This window comes from Melospiza melodia, chromosome 2, assembly GCF_035770615.1.
Source record: "Melospiza melodia melodia isolate bMelMel2 chromosome 2, bMelMel2.pri, whole genome shotgun sequence".
NCBI classification, from domain to species: Eukaryota; Metazoa; Chordata; class Aves; order Passeriformes; family Passerellidae; genus Melospiza; species Melospiza melodia.
The window spans coordinates 5,104,850-5,124,612 of record NC_086195.1 but is presented as its reverse complement, the minus strand read 5'-3'; the positions used below and the strand labels follow the sequence as shown (position 1 = coordinate 5,124,612).

The 19,763-nt window shown below is 44.5% G+C and overlaps 1 protein-coding gene across 8 annotated transcripts in view; it reads left to right on the top strand.

Annotated features, from left to right (window-relative positions):
* The first annotated feature begins 1,959 nt into the window (after positions 1 to 1,959).
* The window catches only part of PRDM15 (PR/SET domain 15), a 33,518-nt gene continuing 15,714 nt past the window's right edge, over positions 1,960 to 19,763 (top strand). For 2 of the 8 annotated variants that reach the window (XM_063181113.1, XM_063181086.1), the window contains exons 1-10: positions 1,960 to 2,041; positions 5,956 to 6,002; positions 8,982 to 9,075; positions 11,272 to 11,425; positions 12,141 to 12,393; positions 13,527 to 13,652; positions 15,995 to 16,093; positions 16,886 to 17,113; positions 17,743 to 17,878; positions 18,902 to 19,083. In XM_063181113.1, coding sequence (XP_063037183.1) covers positions 5,966 to 6,002; positions 8,982 to 9,075; positions 11,272 to 11,425; positions 12,141 to 12,393; positions 13,527 to 13,652; positions 15,995 to 16,093; positions 16,886 to 17,113; positions 17,743 to 17,878; positions 18,902 to 19,083 — 1,309 coding nt within the window. In that variant the 5' untranslated portion in view covers positions 1,960 to 2,041; positions 5,956 to 5,965. Of the gene's footprint in view, positions 2,042 to 2,594; positions 4,705 to 5,955; positions 6,003 to 8,981; positions 9,076 to 11,271; positions 11,426 to 12,140; positions 12,394 to 13,526; positions 13,653 to 15,994; positions 16,094 to 16,885; positions 17,114 to 17,742; positions 17,879 to 18,901; positions 19,084 to 19,763 lie in introns of those variants that run through there. The other 6 variants (XM_063181133.1, XM_063181123.1, XM_063181103.1 and 3 more) reach the window with 6 other exon arrangements.

The window sequence follows — 19,763 nt, the reverse complement described above, 5'->3', positions numbered from 1 at the left end:
TGTCCCCAGCCCAGAGCTGTGACGGTGCTCACAGGGGTTCTTGGATGAAAGAAGAGACGAGGATGTGACTTTATGTGTTCAGAAGGCTGATTTATTATTTTATAATATATATTACATTAAAACTGTACTAAAATAATAGAAGAAAAGGTTTCATCAGAGGGTTAGCTAAGAATAGAATAGCAAGGAATGATAACAAAGGTTTGTAGCTCGGGCTCTGTATCTAAGCTAGCTGGGCTGTGATTAGCCATTAATTACAAACAACTACATTAAACTAATCAAGCTCTACCTGTTGCATTCTACAGCGGATAATCATTGTTTCCATTCTGTTCTTGAGGCCTCTCAGCTTCTCAGGAGGAAAAATCCTAAAGAAAGGATTTTTCATGAAAGATGTCTGTGACACAGAGCACTGAGTGCCACATCCAGGCACTCCTTGGACATCTCCAGCAATGGGGACTCCAAACCTCCCTGAGCAGCCCCTGCCAATGTCAAATTATGCTTTATGTGAATAAATTCCTCCTAATTCCCAACTTGAACCTTCCCTGGTGCAGCTTGAGATTGTGTCCTGTCATCCTGGAGTGCTGAACCTCAGTGAGGCTTCGAAAGGAGGCAAGGTGCTCGTGTGCATGGCCAGGGCTTGGCCCCACTGAGAACCTGGTGTGGCTTTTGTCCAGAGGAAGGGAACAAAGCTGGCGAAGGCTCTGAAGCAGAAACTCTCTGAGGAGTGGCTGAGGGAGCTGGGGGTGCTCAGCCTGCAGAAAAGGAGGCTTGGGGGTGATGTTACTGCTCCCTACAGCTCCCTTACAGGAGGGGACGGCCAGGTGGGAACTGGGCTCTGTTCCCAGGGAACAAGGGACAGGGAAATGGCCTAAGCTGTGCCAAGGGACAGTCAGGTCAGACATCAGGAAGAATTTCTTCACTGATGTGATTTAACACTGGAACGGGCAGCTCAGGGATGTGGTGCAGTCCCCAAGCCTGGATGTGTTTAAGGAAACACTGGACGTGGCTCTCAGTGCCACGGCCCAATGGACAGCGTGAAAAACGCCAATCAATTGTTTTTAAAATTTTAAAAGTTTAATAGTAATAAAATGGTTGTAAAAATAGTAATACAATTAGAGTAATAATAATTTGGACAAATTGAATTAGGACGATATGAGACAATAAAGACAAAGAGTTCTGGACATCTGGGTACCTTTTCTGGGCAGCAGAAGAAGGACCCCCGTTAAGCAAGGATTAACCCTTAAAAACAATAGCCTGTTGCATATTCATACACTTCATCCATGATGCATAAATTCCGTTCAAATACAGGATTCTGTCTGGTCACCATCAACTTCTTCCTCTGGATCCTAACAGCACCTTCGAGGCAGGAAGAAATTAATTTCTTCTGATAATGGGCAATAAATTCAGAGAAATCTTTTCTCTGAAAGATTCAGGTGTCCTGTGGCTGCTATCTCGCTGCAAGTCCTTTCTGTAAAAGAAATATCTTACATAGCATAGTTTCTATTTTAACATTTTTTATAACCTAAAACTATATTTAACACACTACTTCAGAGAATTAATACAGCATTACTTTCTAACCCTCTAACACATATAATATTCATTTTAATATTTGCGAAAAGCCAATCATAAAATACGCTTTTTTCACAGACAGGGTCGGGTCATGGCTGGCACTGGATGGTTCTGGAGGTCTCTTACAACCTATTCGATCCTGTGGTTCTGCTTCTGCCAGCCCGATCCCCGGCACTGCCCGTGAGGAGACGGCAGAGCCACCGGGCTGCTCCGCTACCTTCAGCGCGGTCCCTCCGCCTCCAGCCCGGCCCGGGGAGCTGCGGGGGCTCAGGGGTGGGGAGGGATCCCGGCTGGCGGCACCGTGGGCGCTGAGGCAGGGCCATGGCCGGGGTCAGGCCCGGGACGGGCCCCGCCGCACTACACTTCCCGCCCTGCTCCGCGCCCGCCCGCGCCGGCTTCCGCTGGCGCGTGGTTTCCGGAGCGGATCGGAACCCGGAGCGCGGATCCGATCCGGGTCTGGCCATTCCCGGGGCAGGTAACGCCGGCTCCCCGCGCTCCTCCCGCCGCACCCCGCGCCCTCCCCGCCACCCCCGCCCGGGACCCCCCGCGCCCGCCCCGCCGCGCCTCCTCCCGCCGCTCCCCGGGACGCGCGGCGGGGCCGGGGCGGGCGCGGCGGCCGCTCCGAGCGCTCCCGGGGCGGCGGCGGTGGCTGCGGCCCCGCCGCCTCCTCCTCCTCCTCCGCCGCCGCCGCCTCCTCCAGGCCGCCTGTTCTTTGTTACAGCGGCCGGGAGGGCGGTAGCGAAGGGGGCGAGGCGGGTCCGAGGCAAAACCCGGCGGAGCCGCTCCCGGATCCCGGGCCCCGACGGGCTCCGGGCGGCGGCGGCGGCGGCGCGGTCCCTGAGGGGAGGGCGCGGAGCGGGCGCGGGGCGATCCCCGCGGGCTCGGCCGGGCCGGGCACGGAGCCCTGGCGGCCACGGGGATGCGGCGGCGGGGAGCGCCTCGGCTTGGCCGCAGGGGCTTGGGGATGGAGGGGGGTGGGAGCTCCCAGGTGCGAGGGCGTGATCCGGAGGGAAGAGGCTGGGAGCGGCAGCAGGAGGAGGAGGAGGGAGGTGCGGGGATGCTGCCCTGCCCCGGTGTGTGCCATGGGAGAGGGTGCGGTGGAGCCCGAGGAGACAAAAGGAGCAGAGCCGCGGTCTGCGGGGCTCCGCACACGTGAAATTTCCTGCAGCACGCTCGTTTTCTGCTCGGGGCCATTAAACTTTGCGCGTAGTTTATTCGCAGCATCGCGGCAAGCGCTGGGAAGGGCAGGTGGCACAGACCCCGCCATGCCCCCCTGACTGGCCTAGAAATCGGCTCCCTCCTCAACAATAATTGATAGAATGGCCTTAATTTTTCTAAGAAATACAAGGCCTCGCTGTAGTTCACCAGATGTTCTGCAATTCCTTTGAGCGGTAGCATGAACAAGTTTTACTACATCATGAGGAAAATTGCATTTTTAAGCGCATCCTTCCACATACGTATGTGCAGCACCCATCTGCTTGTGCTCTCAAGTTATTCACTCTCATAGAAGCCCTTTCTCAGACTGAAGAGAGGAGAATTTTAATTCTACCTTGTTGATCATTAAGTTCAAACACAGATTTTCAGGCATTCTGTTAATTTTTCTGACTTACTTTTTTAAAAAAAAAATACATTAGCAAGATCAAAATGGCTCAGCTTAGCACTTGAGCCTGATATCTTTATGCAGCACTTTATAAGAAGAAAGTGTGATTTTACATCCATTCTTAAATTTTTACAGCTCAAGTGGTTCCCTGACAGTATTTTTGCACATATTGGGCTGCAAGCAGGTACCTGTGATGCTGCAGCTCCTCAGTGTCTTCATTTGGATTTCCTCGAGTTCCAGATATGCTCCAAGGCTTGTGTTGCAGCTGGAATTTTTGTGCATAGCTGCGTGGCTGAGCATAAAATCACTCATCTAATTATAAAAGCCAAAAAAACGTGGTTTTCTGCTCTTTTGCTGCCATCATAATTAAGCTTTGTATCTGGTCTAGTTTCCTCTGTGTGGCTTTTCTCCTGATTATTGACTTCTAATGATTACTCTCTGTTTTATGTAAAAAATACCTGCAACTCCCAGAAGCTTTGCAAGACAAGAACAGAATTAGGAGCAGTGGGATGAGTGACTTCATGGAGTATTTTTCTGTTACAAATGTTTGAAAAGGAAAAAAAAAAAAAACTAGACCCTGTGGCCCTTAGCAGCAGCAGATGAGGGCAAAAACAACCCTGTGTTCAGTGCCACCATGTGAGTGGCACATCGTGACTCTGTTTGCAGCTGGTGGCATCGTGGTGTGTGGTTTGTTTCAAAAGCCCCTGGGAAGCACAGCTGAGATCAGGGAGGAGGGGCTGGAAAGCGCTTGGGCGAGCAGGGTGTAAATCAGAGTTGTGGAGCAGGCAGCAGTGTGTGCTGGGGAGCAGGGGCGAGGCTGGGCCGGGAGTGTTGGGAGTGCAGAGCGGCGCGAGTCATTTACCCAGTGAGGTGGTGGAGTCATCACCCCTTGAAGAGTTCAAAAAAAGACTGGATGTGGCACTTGCTGCTTGTTGAACAGTTAGAACATCGGCTGGACTTGATGATCTTATAGGTCTCTTCCAGTCTTGAACTTCTGTGATTCTGTGATTCTGTGAGTCAGCCCTTGCTGCAGAGAGGGAGCTGCGCTAATGCAGAGCTGAGGCACCTGCGAGGGCCCTTCACGCTCCCTCCCCATCACCTTGAGCAGCGCTGGGGATTTCTCCTCCCCTTTGTTGCTATTCTCATCTGAAGGCTCCTGTAATGTCACTTGTCCCCAGTCTGTTTGCCAAGGATGCGACAGAGGGATGTCCTGGAGGCTGAATGCCTTTGGTGGTGTGGCTGCACTGAGCTTCCGAACCATTGATCAAGGCCATTGTTTCTTAATTCACCCATATTTAGGATTAAAGTTTTGTCAGGACACAAACTATCGAAAAACAGCTGGGCATACCCCTCTTGAAATGGTGCAAAGCATCAAAAAATAAGTGTGTTTAAAAAGCAAAGCAAACCATTTTTGACATCAGCTTACACCGCTTGTTTTTGCAGCGTTGTGCTTGGACTCCCCTCAATACCTGTTGCATTATTCAGGAAAAGAGCTTTTGGGGAAATTTCCCGAGTTGCTGTTCCTGCTCAGCACTGAGGTTTTGTATAAATGTTTGTTCTGTTATTTGAGCTTAGATCCCAAAGCTGCAGCCAGGAGAGGCCCAGTTTGTGCCAGGGATGGGGAGTGTTTGCCCCTGAGAGCAGTGAGTGTTAGGGAGGGCTCCTGCTGCTGACAGTGGAGTTGGGAAGGGCAGTGCTTGGAGAGTCCTGATCCTGAGCAGTGCCTGTGCTCCCACATTTCTGCCTTGGCTTTTGTTGCTTTATCTGTTTTCAAACAGGGCTCTGTGAGTTTGGTGTGTCATGTTTGCTCTCCCGCTCAGAGATTCAGGCTCTTACTGCTTCCTGTCCTCCTCTTGCTGTTTTGCAGCCTCACCTCTCTCAGACTTGGGTCATGATCTTTGTGTTGCTTTGCCTCTCTGCTGGGGCATTGGCAAAATTGCTTATTTGAGGAGGAGAGCGTTTTTTTGGGTAGAAAAGGGAAAAACTCTCTTCTAGGTCCTGCTTGTATTGTGGTCTTAGCATACATAATCAGACTTTGTGCCAACCATAATTTAATTGTTGAGGGGCAATAGTGTTCATGCAAGTTTTTAATACAGACTGACACTAATGAAGTGAATATAGATTAACCTTATTTAACTGTGAAATCAAATTGGTTAGTTACCATTTCATAGAATGAAATCCTGCCTCAGTGACAGAGGCAGGATTTTATTTCCCCAGGTTTTCTGGTGCTCAGTACCACCATATGCCTTTGCCTCTGGAAGAGGTCTGTGACTGTATCTGCAGCTTTTAAGATTGCTGTGTTTATTAAATAAATTATCTGCCTTTCAGAGATAATGTTTTTAAGCTAAATAAAATGTTGCAATGTTCAATAAAATGTTGCACTGGACCTTGTTCCTGCAGCGGTTGCTGCTGACCTGGATTATCCTCTGGCCCTGAGTGTTCTGAGGCTCCACAGGAGCTTTTTAGCAGGGGATGCAGGAGTGGCTGGAAGTTTGTCAGAGATGGGGAGCAGCAGGAGACAGCATTTCCTCACAGAGAAATGCCTGAGAACCCACAGACATTGAGGCTTCCTTGGTAGTAATGTCTGCAACACATGTAATGATACAGCAGTCTCTGGGGCTTTTAAAAACTTGAATTTCTTTAATTTTCCATTGGTACTCCTGCAGGGACTTTAATGTGTTTGTATGGGCTCTGGGTCAGTCAACATCATTACTTCACAAAGGAATGTTTATATGATACAGAAAGTAAAAGTCAATTCAGAACTAACTTTGTCTTTTGTGTTTTGGCAGGTTTAAAATAATGGCTGAAGATGGCAGTGAGGAGATTATGTTTATTTGTAAGTATTAGGAAAAGGATCCAATTCTCACTGTGTGTGACTTGTCTACTCAGAATGCCTGAAATTAAACCAGACATAAGATTTTATTTAGAAAAATTGCTCTTTGTAAAGGAGGCTCATGCAGCTAATGGGTGAATAAGAGGAGTTTGTGTAATTTAAGCATACATATTCTGATGCTGTTGGCAAACACACAATGAAACCTCTGAATGTGAGTGAGCAGCACAGCTTTTTCATGGCTGAAGTGAGTGAGATTGAAGGTCTCACCCTGGTGTAAGCCCTTTGTTTATACAACCAGCTCTAGCAGCCAGGGCTGTCTGGGGATAGCTCTGACCTCTGGCCTGCCTTGGGGATCTGCACCTCCACAGCAGGGGCAGCAGACTCAAAATTCCTTCAGAACAAGTTTGAGATGCACCAGCTGCCCTGGCAGGTTTCACTGATGGCATTCACTGCCTGTGCAGCCTTGGGTGCCACGCTGATCCTGTCCTCTGTCAGCAGCCTGGCCAGGCAGGACCTGGTGTTACACTGGAAAAGGGTTAAGGGATGTAGAGTCCTTGTGTGAGCACAGAGGGCCCAGATGTTGTGGATCCAGTCAGGGTGGAGCAGAATGGAGCACATCCTTGGTTTTAGGATATTTTACCTCTGATGGTTCCACAGCTGCATTTATGGCAACTGTCAGAAAGTTGAGTTTTCTCCCTCCCAGGGGGTCAGGAAAGTTGAATTTTCAGCTTCCTTCAAAACTAGTGTTGACTGTTTGCATTTTTACTGAGATGCAGATACCAATAGTGGTTACCTTATCTTCCCCTTCACAAAATGATTCAGGTGGACAGCAAAAAGAATGGGGATGTGATGCCACTCCTAATTAGATAGAAGGTATCACACAATATGATTTTGTCCCTTCCAGTGGGGGCTGTGGTCACTGGGCTTTTTCTTGTGCTCTCTGCAATTAGTTTTTCCCATGGAATATGGGGACTTTATGTTCTGAAAACATGAGTTGCTATAAATGGCACTGTGCATTCCCAATAATAAACATCCTTGAGTATGTATTTCACAAACAAGAGAATTGGGGAATTTTTCCCTTTATTAAGTGTGTGAATATAGTCTCTCTGGGGTATTTTTTTAATATTCCCATGCTTGTTTCTGTGTCTCTCCTGTGGCTGTAATCTCTTGAAAGTGTCATCTATGGTGGGTGTAACAGCCTTGGCTGCTGTAGGGCATCCCTTGGATATTGAGCTGTGCCACACAATGTCATTGTCATATTCCCCTGGCTTTGCTCATTGCTCTGCAGAGGAGTGAGAGCAATGTGTGCCTTATTCCTGCCTGTAGCTGTGGCCAGTGCTGTCTGCACCTTTCAGAGGCTTGTCTTTGCAGAGGTGAGGAGTGCCCTGATGCAGCCAGGAGATGAGGAAAATGACAAAGTGCATTTTTCTTTGGACAGCAAAGCCTGTTGGAGAAGCTGTTACTCAGGGTATTCCTTCCTGTCCCCTTGGTTATGACAGCCCTTTATGGATGACAGTCCATTTCTTTTCACCAGTCAGATTTACACATTCCTCTGTCCTCTCTGGTTTGGGAAATCTGCTTTTAGCCCAGATTATTTCAGTAATATTTTCAGTGATATTTTTCAGTAATAATTTCAGCAGCCTGGGCTACAGGCACACCTGGAATGGTGGAACAGTGAACAGCTGTAGGCTGAGCTTTGGTGCTGTTGCTCTGTGAGTAGTACTTGCCCATGGATCCTTTCCTCTGCTACAATAACTCTGTGGGGCTGTAGAGCAAGCCAGGCTGGGAAATTCCTCCTTCTGAAAAACCATGTGAAGAGCTGGTTCTTTCATTCCTTGGCTCACTAGAAGGCAGCACAAACAGGAGGCAGTGACCAGGCTTGGGGGCTGCAACAGCCAGAAATACTGTCAAATATATGTATTTTTTCACTACTAAGCTGGTTTTGCTGCCAGAAGAAATGTGAAGCAGTTTGAAATCCCTTGTTTTAGAAAACCTTTTGTTCACTGGGATGAGTAGAAGCTTCCAGTTGGGAGCACAAAGTGGCTTTGCCAGAGGGGATATACCTTGGAATGACTTGGCTTTTGTCATGTCTTCCCAAAAAAAAGGTGCAATCACCCTTACATTACACATTTTCTGGGGTTTTCCTGACTTGCCCTTGTAAGCTTGCAGCTCAGATGCAAAAGGCAGCACAGCAATATAACCCCTGTGTGATGATCTCTCCTGAAGCTGTGTCAGCAGCTGACCAGGCAGGGCAGTTTGACAGCTATTTTTTTCCCAGTGAAGCAGTGTATAAGCATTTGGAATCCTGTTAACTTAGCTTATTTTAGAAAGCCTCAAATTATCCTCGTCTGAAAATTGTTTCTTAGGAACCACTCAGTCCTGGGTAATTTACAGCCACTTAAACTGAAAGTTAATTTAGCTGAGCTGGCAGTGAATTAGGTGGCCAGAGTGTGTTGTGCAGCAGCTGACTTGCCTGGAAAGGCACCAGGAGGCACCTTGGAGGTGTCTGTCCTGCCCTGTGGGTGAGAAATGTGTGTGGCCAGGCAGGGCTGGCCCTGCTGGTGCCCTGCTGAGCCCTGTGCCTCCTGTCACTGGAAACACCAAGCTGGTCAGAACAGCCCAGCTCCTGGGGAAGGCAGTGGTGTGGTTTTCTTCAGCTGCCATGTGTTGCAGCACTTTATCTGAAGAATAATGCCATCTTTAAGCAGAATATTTACTGTGGGTGTAAGGCATTCATTTGCCTTGGTGAGAGAATTTAAACAATTGTCTTCTGATGTACTGATCACAGTGTGTGTTATCTCACCTACACAGGTGCCAGCTATCCACTCAGTGTTCAATTATTTATGTTCTTTTAAGCAGAATAAATAAACATCTGCCTCTCTGTGTATGTATTTTACCTGGTGCTAGGTTTCTTTTGAAAGAGAGAGGAAAATGCCTTAGAAAAATGTTTTCCACCAACCTTTTCTGTCTGGTTCCTTGCAGGGTGTGAGGACTGTGGGCAGTACCATGATTCAGAGTGTCCTGAGCTGGGCCCAGTGGTGACAGTCAAAGACTCCTTTGTATTGAGCAGAGCAAGGTAAGAAATGTTTGTGTTAATCCTGATTAACCCAACACCCATATTAGTCCTTTAAAGCATATTTGCTGTTCAGTGGATGTCACTCTGACAGCTGGAAACTGAAATCCCAGAGGATGACAGAAATCTATGGAAAGCACATGGCCTTGATTAAATAGAAAAATTGATGCACACACTTAAGTGCTGCACTGAATAGAAGCCAAAAAAAAAAACTTGCTGCTCATCAGGACTCTGTTTCTTTGCTGAGGTTTCTGGCAAGGAGTCAGGGTGCTGCCAGATGGGGTGATGATTTCTGTCATGGTTGAGTACCTGCCCCTTTTATCCCCCTTGGATACACCAGATTCGTTTCAGAGAAGCGTGTGAGGATTTCTCATTCATGTGTATGAACTCTCTCATTCTTCCACTTAGAAGCAAAACAAGTTGTTCTCATTATTGTGGGGCTTTGCAAACGATTAGGGGTAATAGTTCTGTCAGCAAATCTGTGACAGCACAGCAGAAACACTCATGTTTGCCAAAAGAAACAAATAGACTCAATCTAGTTGGGAGAAAACAACACTGAGTAGTGATTTTTACAGGGAAAGACAATCAGGCACTGTCAGCAAAATTCATATTAAGATGTAGAATGTAAAGCTAAGGAAAAGAATTCAACTGTTGTGAAGGTGTAGTGCAGATCCAAAAAGGGAAGTGTTCAGATGGCTTTGTGTGTTATATAATGTGTGCAGGGCTTCCATATTTCTTCTTGGGAAGTCACAGGCAGCAAACAGGCACGTGGGCAGCAAGTCTGGCACGTCCTGCCTGTGTGGGCTGTGCTGTGTATTCCCAGCATCATTTTGGAACAAATTCTGATGTGCTGGATCTGCCCCCTGGGTGCCACAACCCCTTGGCCAGGGCAGGATGCTCCTGGTGCCCCACCAAGTACAGAGGCTGCACCTGTGCAGGAGCTGCCCCTGCTTTTCTTGGCCTTCCCAGAGGAGGAATTTCCCTGCAGCTCCTGCCAGGCACTGCCTTCCTGGGCCTGGAAATGTTCCCTGGATGATCCCCTGCAGCAGCTGTGCATGGATAACAGCCCTGGCACTACAGGTGCTGAGGGTCATTTAAAAATACCCCTTGGAATAAAAGAAGGAGAGGTGCTTTTATTGTACACAAAAAATGAGCAGTGCAGTAAGTCTCTAGCCTGTACCACACACATTCCATGACAAACTACTATTTCCTACCTTTTTCTGTTTTTTAACTTGCACTTTCATGTCCAGATGTTCCAACTGGGAATGTTTGCAAATATGGTGCCTGCACTGGTTTTCAGTCTCTTTTTGACATGCAAATGCAAAGTTTTCCCTGGTGGAAGTGTGGGCTGCTGGACCATAGACTTGAAAGCAGCATTTTAAATTGATTTTTTACAGATAAATGTATTTCTTTTCCTGAAGAGTTTTCAACTGAAATCAGGTAAGGTAAGAAAATGAAAGAAGAAATTTAATTGTAGCCTTTACATCTGGGGAGCAGTAACTGAAAATGAGTTATCTGAGGTTGAGGGCAAGTTTAACCACAAACTGGATATGAATCTTTTAAAAACAGTCTGCTTGCTTAACCAGGTTTGTTGTTCCCTCTGTCTTACTGAAAAGATCAAATGGATGCTTCATGGTTAGAAAAGAAGTGCTGAGAAACATCTGCTGAACTTCTCTGTCTCTAACACTGCTCCTTGTATGCTTCAAATTAAAAGTATTGTTTTCAATTCATTTGCTGATCACTATGATTGCAATCTTTTTGTATTTCTCTTTATCTAGGCAGTAAAGCAGTTCTGCCAGTGTCAACCTCAGGGTAGTCAGTAGCCTGTCTGATTATTTTAGCTTTTCATCTGTTAGCACAGACCTAAAAAAACAGAATTGCATTTGGTTTGTAAAACCAACCCTGTGGGGCCAGTCTAGTGAATTTTTGGGAAGCTGTTCTCTGTGTATTATACATAGTAACACTATTTGCTACATGTAGTTTTCTCAGAAGCTTGTTTGGGAAAACAGAGAGGCTGGGAGCACAGAAACACTTGAGTTTAATGCTGATTTCTTTCTTCAGGGTTCCTGCTGTGCATAACTGTTACTGGCTGAGGTGGTGTTCAGCCAAAGGTTGAACTTGCTGATCTTGGAAGTCTTTTCCAACCTAATCAGTTCTGTGATTTATTTTTTTTTTCTCAATTCTGTCTTAAATGTTTAGGTCATCTCTGCCTTCTAATTTGGAGATTAGACAGCTGGAGGATGGGACTGAGGGAGTGTTTGCTCTGACTCAGCTGGTGAAACGTACCCAGTTTGGCCCCTTTGAATGCAAGAGAGTTCTCAAGCTGGAGAAAGAATCAGTTTTTCCCCTGAAGGTAAAGCACAGAATTTGTAAAGCAATAAATAGCAAGGAGTCAGTTTAACCTGTGAGGAATTAATGCTGGCTAACACTATGAAAACAAAGATATGAAGGGGGATTATTTGGAACATCTTTTAGGTGTGCCCTGTAAGGGATGATCTAAACAAACATTCTCTGGGCAAAGAACAGAAGAACCAAACTAGAAGCTCAGTTCTTTTAATGAGTCTCTTCAATCTGATTGAATTTTCCTAATGATTCCCATATGTATTAGGTTTATGGAACATGCAGAATAAGTGGGTCTTTTCTGTCTTGCATTTGTTTTATTCCTCTCTTGACAAGTTTTGGTAGGAAAAATGCTACATTAAGAATGGAATTCAGTCTTAGTTTCCACTAATACCTAATGCCTTCAGAAGTAAAGATTTAGAATTGTGCCTTGGGCTGATGGCTATTTGGATACCCTTCCAGTCATGTATGCAGTAATTTTTTGGGAAACTGGTGGCTATAGCAAGAATTCTTGGGATAATTTTTTCAGTTTGTTCCAGTCTTGCTCCTGGTTGTCTGTCTCATCTGAAGGTGTGACTAAATAAAAGATTCCTGATGCAGGACTTGAGGTTTGCTTCGTCCCTGATGTCCATTGAAAAGAAACCACTGCAAAAGCAGAAAATATTTTTTTTCCCTTAACTTTCTATAATTTCTCATGGCTTTTATTCTGTGCCCATTTTGCTTGGCAGGTGTTCCAGAAGGAAGGGCCCCTGGTGTATTTTGACACCACAAATGAAGATGATTGCAACTGGATGATGATGGTGCGCCCAGCCACCGAGTATGAGCACCAAAACCTCACAGCCTTCCAGCATGACAATGACATTTACTTCACCACCTGCCAGGACATCCCCCCAGGAACTGAGCTGAGAGTGTGGTATGCAGCTTTTTACGCCAAAAAAATGGAAAAGCCAGTGCTGAAGCAGGTCACTAGTGTTGCCAATGGTATGTGTGGGGGCCTTTCTTCCTTCCTAAGGGCCCGGTGCTGGCAGGGACTGATAGTCCCTGCCTGTTGGAGTTGACAGTGCTGTTTATCCAGTGGGTTCTTATCCTGCACAGTCAGGCCAGCCTGCACACGTGGGTGCCCTGCAAGAAGAAGGTGTAGATGCTTTACAGCCAGTTTTTTTTTTTTTAAACAGGTGGCCTACTTAATGGTTCAGCCTCTTCAGAATGGACAGACTGGATAAATAGTCCTTAACTAAAGATTTGGTGTATTATCAGATAATTTGTATCAAATCATTTCTGGGTGGGTAGAACAGCAAAGGAGCTCAGTTATCAGAGAAATCTGTATACAGAGTTGATAAAGAAGCCATTCTTCAGTTGCAGTGAAAATGGTTTGGTTTTGCACAGAACTGTTACAGAGTTCTAAAAAGCCAGATTTCTCTTAAGCATCCTCACATGGGACCCACTAGAGCAAAATCCACGTGGCTGTGCATTGGAAAGAAAGGCAGCAGATATTTTAGTATCTGAATTAGAATTGCCACAAGTTCCAGTGTTTTCCCCTTTGTTTTCTCCTACTTTTCCATTTCTACAGCTGAAAGGCAAGATCCTTTGACATTGTAAGGGTGTTTTCTTCCTGCTCTTGAGCTGGGAGTACTCCCTGGATGTTATTACTGCTCTGCTGGGTGTAATTTGGGGTGACAAATTTGGGAAGAAGCCATTGCCACCAGCTTTATGGCTGCCCTTGATCCCAAGCAGAGTCTCAAGTGCTGCAGCTGAATCAATGCAGCTGACATGTTTCTGTGCTCTGAGATGTTTCCAGTTGGTACTAACTGAGAGGTTTCATATTTTCCCTCTTTAATCTAACCTGTTCATGTATTTTTGGGGGGTTATGGGTATTTTAAAATACTGTTAAAATATGTCCTGCACTCTCTGTTCAGCACTTCATGGTTCACTCCAGAATATTTAAGGCACAATGGGTGAGATATAAGAATGTTCTGGTTAAAATTTTCCATGAGAATGTGATTTGCAGGCCTGTTACAGAATAAAACTTTCTGACTGTTGTTACTGCCCTCAGCACAGAGCAAGAGTCAAGGGTCTGGGCAGTAAAGATGATGAACTCTTTTTCCTCTTCACAGATACATCCTTGGTAGCAATGGAGTCTGATAAAGAAGGAAATAATAAGGTCTCTTCAAAACCTTCATCTGCTGTCTTACCCCATAAAAAAAACAAGAAATCCAGCATTTTGGCAGCTGATCCAGCAGGTATGCAAAATTACTGTGCTCTTAAGGAAGATAGAGGGCAGACACAGGTGTGCAGAGCTGTTAGGTGTAACACTCCTACATGTGTATTATGGATAGATAACTTCTGGCAAATACTAATTTAGAGAGGATTTGAAAGCCTGAATTTTTCTTTTTGTGGGCACAGTGCTTAAAGTACATACACAGGTTAAAAAGTGACAGAGGGGCCAATAAACTTTTAGGCGGATTATTTTCGTGAAAACCACAAATGCTCCTGACTTTGGAGATGGTTAGTGTTGGGATGGGGGCAATCCCCAATAAAATCTTCATTCTGCCTGTGCAAAGTGTAGTAATTCAAATGATCAGGCCAAGCTCTAGAAGAAAACATTTCAAATGTTTGGAATATAACCAAATTTGGAATATAACCAGAACATTGGTCATGCCCAAATTACAACAATACCAGAGTATATGCCACTATTAGAGCTCAAACTGTTCTAAATTACAGAAACTAAAATTTCAATAAACTTATAAGCAATACATATCCTTTTGGCAAAGAACACATGGCTGAAAAAATACCTATATAAATAGTGCCACAGGATCTCTGTCCCAAGGATTCTTTACAAAGCAGTGCTCCCCTCACCCAATCTCTGAAAATGCAACAGTGAAATTAAGAACCCACTTAACACAAATTTCAAAAATTACACTCAGAGTACACAAGATCAAAAGAAAACCATTCTAGGTGTGCTCTTTGAGAGGTTATTTTCCTAAGCTTTGCTTGTTAAAAGTAGCTGGGAGGAAAGGAGAGGAGTTGTTGCAGGTGTGTTCAGAGCAGCTGATCAGAGGATCCATTTGTCAGCTTGGGTTCTGTCACAGCCAGACTCTGAAGTTGACTGAGGAGTTGTTTCAGTTTGGCATTATTGATTTTTCCAGAGGTAAAATGAAGGATTGGAACAGCCCCTCCTGCATCCTTCACCCTACTGCCTCAAAGTCCAACCTCAGTAGAAACAAAAAGCTGCCTTTTATATTTTGGGAACCCTGAGGTGTTCCCACTGATTTGGTGCTTCCAAAACAAAATTTTCTTCTTTTGATTTTGTTTGCCTCAAGTCATATACCTCAAGCAGTTGCCAGCTGTCAGATGTGTGGTTCCAAGTCAGCCAGATTGCCCTGCAGCTGCCCTGGAAGCCTGAGGAAGTGGGAATTTAAGAAAGACCTGACTTTTCCTGACAAACCAGTACCAGGAGCAGCTAAGGAGCAAGGGAAGCGCAGAGTCAGGCACAATTAAATTACACAGAATCTTGGTTTGCTGCTTTTGTCCTCCTGGACTGAACCCTCAAGAAGTTCTTTATGTAGCCTGTGAAGAGAGATTTTTTTTTGCTGTATTGCCAGTTTCTTATTAATTTATTTATTGCAGCATGGATGAGATCACACCTCTGTAGTGCAGAGTGTTGAATGATCTCCTGTAGCAGGAAACAGCCTCTACCTCAGAGAATCCTTTATTTTGAGAGCCAACACTGAAAAGAAGGAACAACTTTACTGTCCCTTTACAGACGGGCTCCTCAGGCAGAGAGAGATGAGCTGCCATGTAATGACCATCTAGAAGATCTGTGGCACAAACTGAGGCACAATTGGAATTCCCTGTGCTGCCATTCACTTACCCTGACTTCAGTGTCATCCTCTGCAGAAGGAGTGTTACTCAGCTCTTTGTGTGCCAAAAAATTCTCTGAATCAGTCCAGATTTATCAGATCCTCTTGACAAATTTATCATCTAAGGACTGAAATACAAAGGACTGTGAACAGAGTTACTCTTCCTGTTTTATTTTTTTTATTCCAGTTTCATTTTTGCCCCAATTTCTTCACCTTTCCTGAGTTGATGTGTTAATTAAAGTATTAGTGTGGTGATTTCATAGCACATGTAATTAATGAAACTGCTGAAACCCAGGTTTTCATTGTCCTCACCCTTACTTCCACTAATCCAAATGTTCTTACTCTGCAATGCCCTTCACAGAGGTTTGTCCTGCTTCTGTCCTCAGCTAATCCATAAGAAGACTGGTAACTCTGGTTTTAAAGGTGCTAAAAATTGCTTTATGCCATGCCTTTTATGAACTCAGTTCTTTAGAAAGTGATAAAGAAGCCCTCAGGATTTTACAAGGGCACAGATATTCTCTCCTGGCATCATTTATATCTTCCAATAGTTCAACTCCTCATGTTTGGAGAATCCTGAAATAGTCCCAGCTGCCCCCAGGGGTCTCTTACTGCTTAAATTGTATCTTGTGACACTCGGGGAGTTACTGCAAGATAAACAAAGCTACAGGGCTTTACCACCTCCCCATTTTCAGAGTATTTCAGTATTTCTTGTTGTGATTTAGTGAACACTCCAGAAGGCAGTGGAACAGCAGAAGCAAAGCCCAACCAGTGGACGTGTAAAGTGTGTTCATCTGCTTTCCAAGAGCCCCAGCTGCTGACAGGTAGGAAGTGCTAGAAATCCATGGGAGAGCACTGAGAATCCTCAGCAGAGTTCTGCTCTCCCATGGCTGTGAAGCCATGCACCACCCATGGTGCAGGAAGAGAAAAATTTTAAATTTTGTGCTCCTTTAAGGAAAGCAGTAGTAGGGAAGGTAGAACAAGGATATTTTGACCATAGCAGTGTCCTGTCTCTGGACAAACAGCTGTAATGTTGAATCTCGAAGAAATAAAATTAGAAGAAATTAAAAAAAAAATATAATAAATAAACTAGAAGAAATAAAATTGTGATCTAGAAGATGATGTGACTGTCAGAAAGATCAAGGATAAGGAGCTGCATGAGCAGTGTAAGGTCAGTGATGCCAGGTTATACTTTGTGATATTGTCCATCTGGTATTTAGGGCACAGATTTAGTAAGGGTAATGAAGTAAATATTTTGCAGCTATTTTATGCAGTTTTTCAGAAGAACTTAACATTATTTAGGAGCTTTGGCCATTTGATGAATTTTTTTGAAAAGGGGACTTCAGTCAGTAAATAACTTGGACATTTGGAAAAATGTACTCATTATTAGAAACACAAACTTTTTGCTGTGATATCAACCGATCTTAAAAATTCAGTTCTTGTGACTGTTGAATAAACTGTAGGCTTTGATTTTTGAAGGTATTGTGGCTGCTTTTGAAATAATTTGAAGTCACTGCAAAGTGAAATGGACCTGATAGATGGGCTTCAGCTAGTTCCATTTGAATATTTTAAGGATAATTTTCTCCTTACTCTCCTATTCTTCCTTATCCACCCAGAGCACTTGCTGAGTCACCTGGAACAAGCCAAAGGTGCCTCCCCAAGCAGCCAAAATGATGCTGAGAAAGCAGAGAAAGCAGCAGAGGCTGTACCAGCAGATCAACCAGTGGCAAGTGATACAGCCAGTGCCAGCACAGACTCGAGGAGAAAGGCCAGGAGGGGGAGAAAAGCCAAAACAGCAAAAGTAGAAACACCTCTTGTCATTGATGAAGAGAAAGATCCTGCAGGTAAGACAGAAATCTGGAAAATGCTAAGCAATATATCTGCTTATGCATCTGTGATGGTGCCTTTGCAGAAAGGCCTGAAAAGCAGCAGAGACAAGATGGAGGTTTTTAGTTAGATCACTGAAGCTGCCAATTTACAAGTTTTGTTAGTTATTTCTGAGGGCCTTGAGGGCAGCACCTACAGAGTTACCTGCATTCTTCTGTGATGTTTGTAGAGAGCCCCAGGGAAACACAGGCTGTGAGAACTGCAAGAAGGAGCAGGAGAGGAAGCATCCTTCCTTCCTCTCAAGAGGACAAATTTCTCTATCTCAAGTTTAGTTTAGAAAGGGCTTTACCCTCCTTGAAGGGATGTTCTAATAGGAAACTTCATGAGGATTGGTCAACTGACCCTGCAGTAATAGCTTGGAAAGGTAAGAAATTAGAAAAAGGTGAGATGTCCCTGCCTGTGGCATGGGGTTGGATTTGATTTTTAACAATCCCTTCCAACCCACACTGTTCTGTGATGCTTTGAATTCTTTCCTTATGGACAATTGATTTGTCCAGTGCCACCTCTTATTACAAATCCTGCATTTGAGGTTTTGTTTCCAGCTGTCCACATTACTGCTGTGTTTATTTCTTTGGTGTGTGTGCAGTGGAACGTGTGGCTGACGCTGTCCCTGAGGTGCCTCCAGAGGAGGTGGCCCTGCCCCCAGCTCCTGAAGAGAGCATCATGGACCTGGTTTTAGGAAAGATGCCCAGCACCACAAACAGCATCAGCTCAGTGACAAAGTAAGTGTTCTGGGATGCACAATTTCCTCTTACTTGTATCTAAGATGATGTAGCATGCAACAGTTCTGCTCAACTTCTGGCCACACAGATGCTCTTTTTTATCAGCATAAAATTGTGTGATGCTGCTGCTTCAAGAGGTGATTTTGAGTGCCACTTGTACACTGGTAGGATTTTGGAACATAACATAAATGAAAATTTCTTTTTTCATCATGTTACTGCTTTTATTCTGTGTTTCCAAAAGCCTCCTGCAGCTGCAAGGTGAAATTTACTCCCATTGAATGTTAGTGATAAGACAGGCAAAGAGGTTTTTTTCTTTCAGAATATGTTACTAATTTTTATTATTATTCAGTCTTGCTTGTCATCTTAGCTCATGAATGACTTCATGTTGATTTTGATACTTCAGATTTGGAGCAGTAGGAGGGGAAAACTTCAGTATAACAGAACCTCAGGGAGACTCTTAAGTATCACATGATTAATTCAGATTCTTTGATGTCTTTTTGTCTTGGTAAAATTGGCCTTTTGAATTTTTTTTTTTTTTGTATAATAGAGCACTCCATTTTTATGAATTAGCTAGTAATGGTATATATTGAAGTCCTTAGCAGACACAGAGCCATCAAAAAGTCATTTCAGCAGGTGGTTGTGCTGGGAAATGGCACAGTGCTGCTTGGCACCGTGCTGCCCTCTGCCCAAACACAGCTTAGATGTGGGGGCTGCCAAGCTTCCCAAGCTGGGCTAGAGCTGATGTTTTCAGAGCAGAACAGACCCTTTCTGTCCCTCTGAGGGGCCTGCAAAGAGAATCTCTGCTGCTACTTTTTGCCTTGTTGTTTCTGGGTGAAGAAAATTTGGAATGAGTGACACCTGCAGCTTCCAGGGGGTGGCCAGGGGAGCACCTTGGAGCTGGGCCAGCTCCATCCAGGCCCCCTCGCTCCTGCCAGGAGCTGAGTTGAACACTCCTCTAGTTTTTACTAGCTCTGTTACAACCTGTGGGCTAGCTTTCAGTCCCTGCCTTTCTCTCTAATCCAGTAGGTTTGCTCATCACCAAAACACCATGTCCCTCAAAAGAAGTTTCATTCTCTCCAGTAGACACGGGATTCGGCGGAAGCTGATAAAGCAGCTGGGGGAGCACAAGAGGGTCTATCAGTGCAGCATCTGCAGTAAGATCTTCCAGAACAGCAGCAACCTCAGCAGGCACATCCGTTCTCATGGTGGGTTGGCTTTTCCCTTGGCTGGAATTGATTTTATGTCTTGATTTTCATTGATTTTATGTCTTGGTTCCACCTTCGAGTTAAACAGCAGGGCTCGTTTTAGGGACTGGGATATGTATTTATAAGAGCTGGTTTTGCTTTTTTCTTTCTTTTAAGTCTCTCTAGGAAACTTAGTTTTTGAGACCAAAGCATGAGAAGATATCTATTCTGAGATATAGAAGATATCTATCTATCTATCTATCTATCTATCTATCTATCTATCTATCTATCTATCTATCTATCTATCTATCTATCTATCTATCTATCTATCTTATCTATTGCAACAGATAATGCCAAATTGAAGTTGGAAGTATTTAAAGTATTTAAAATTTGAATTAGTTACATCTTCTAAATGAGGGCAAGGATGTGATGTTTTTTCCAAAGCATTTATTGCCTTTAAATTGATACATAAATATCCCCCCTACCTTCACAGGCACATGGGTGAAGGAAACTTAATTTTTCAGACCAAAGCATGAGAAGATGTCTATTCTGAAATATAGAAGATATCTGTCTGTCTGTCTGTCTGTCTATCTATCTATCTATCTATCTATCTATCTATCTGTCTATCTATCTATCTATCTATCTATCTATCTATCTATCTATCTATCTATCTATCTATCTATGTTATCTATGTTATCTAT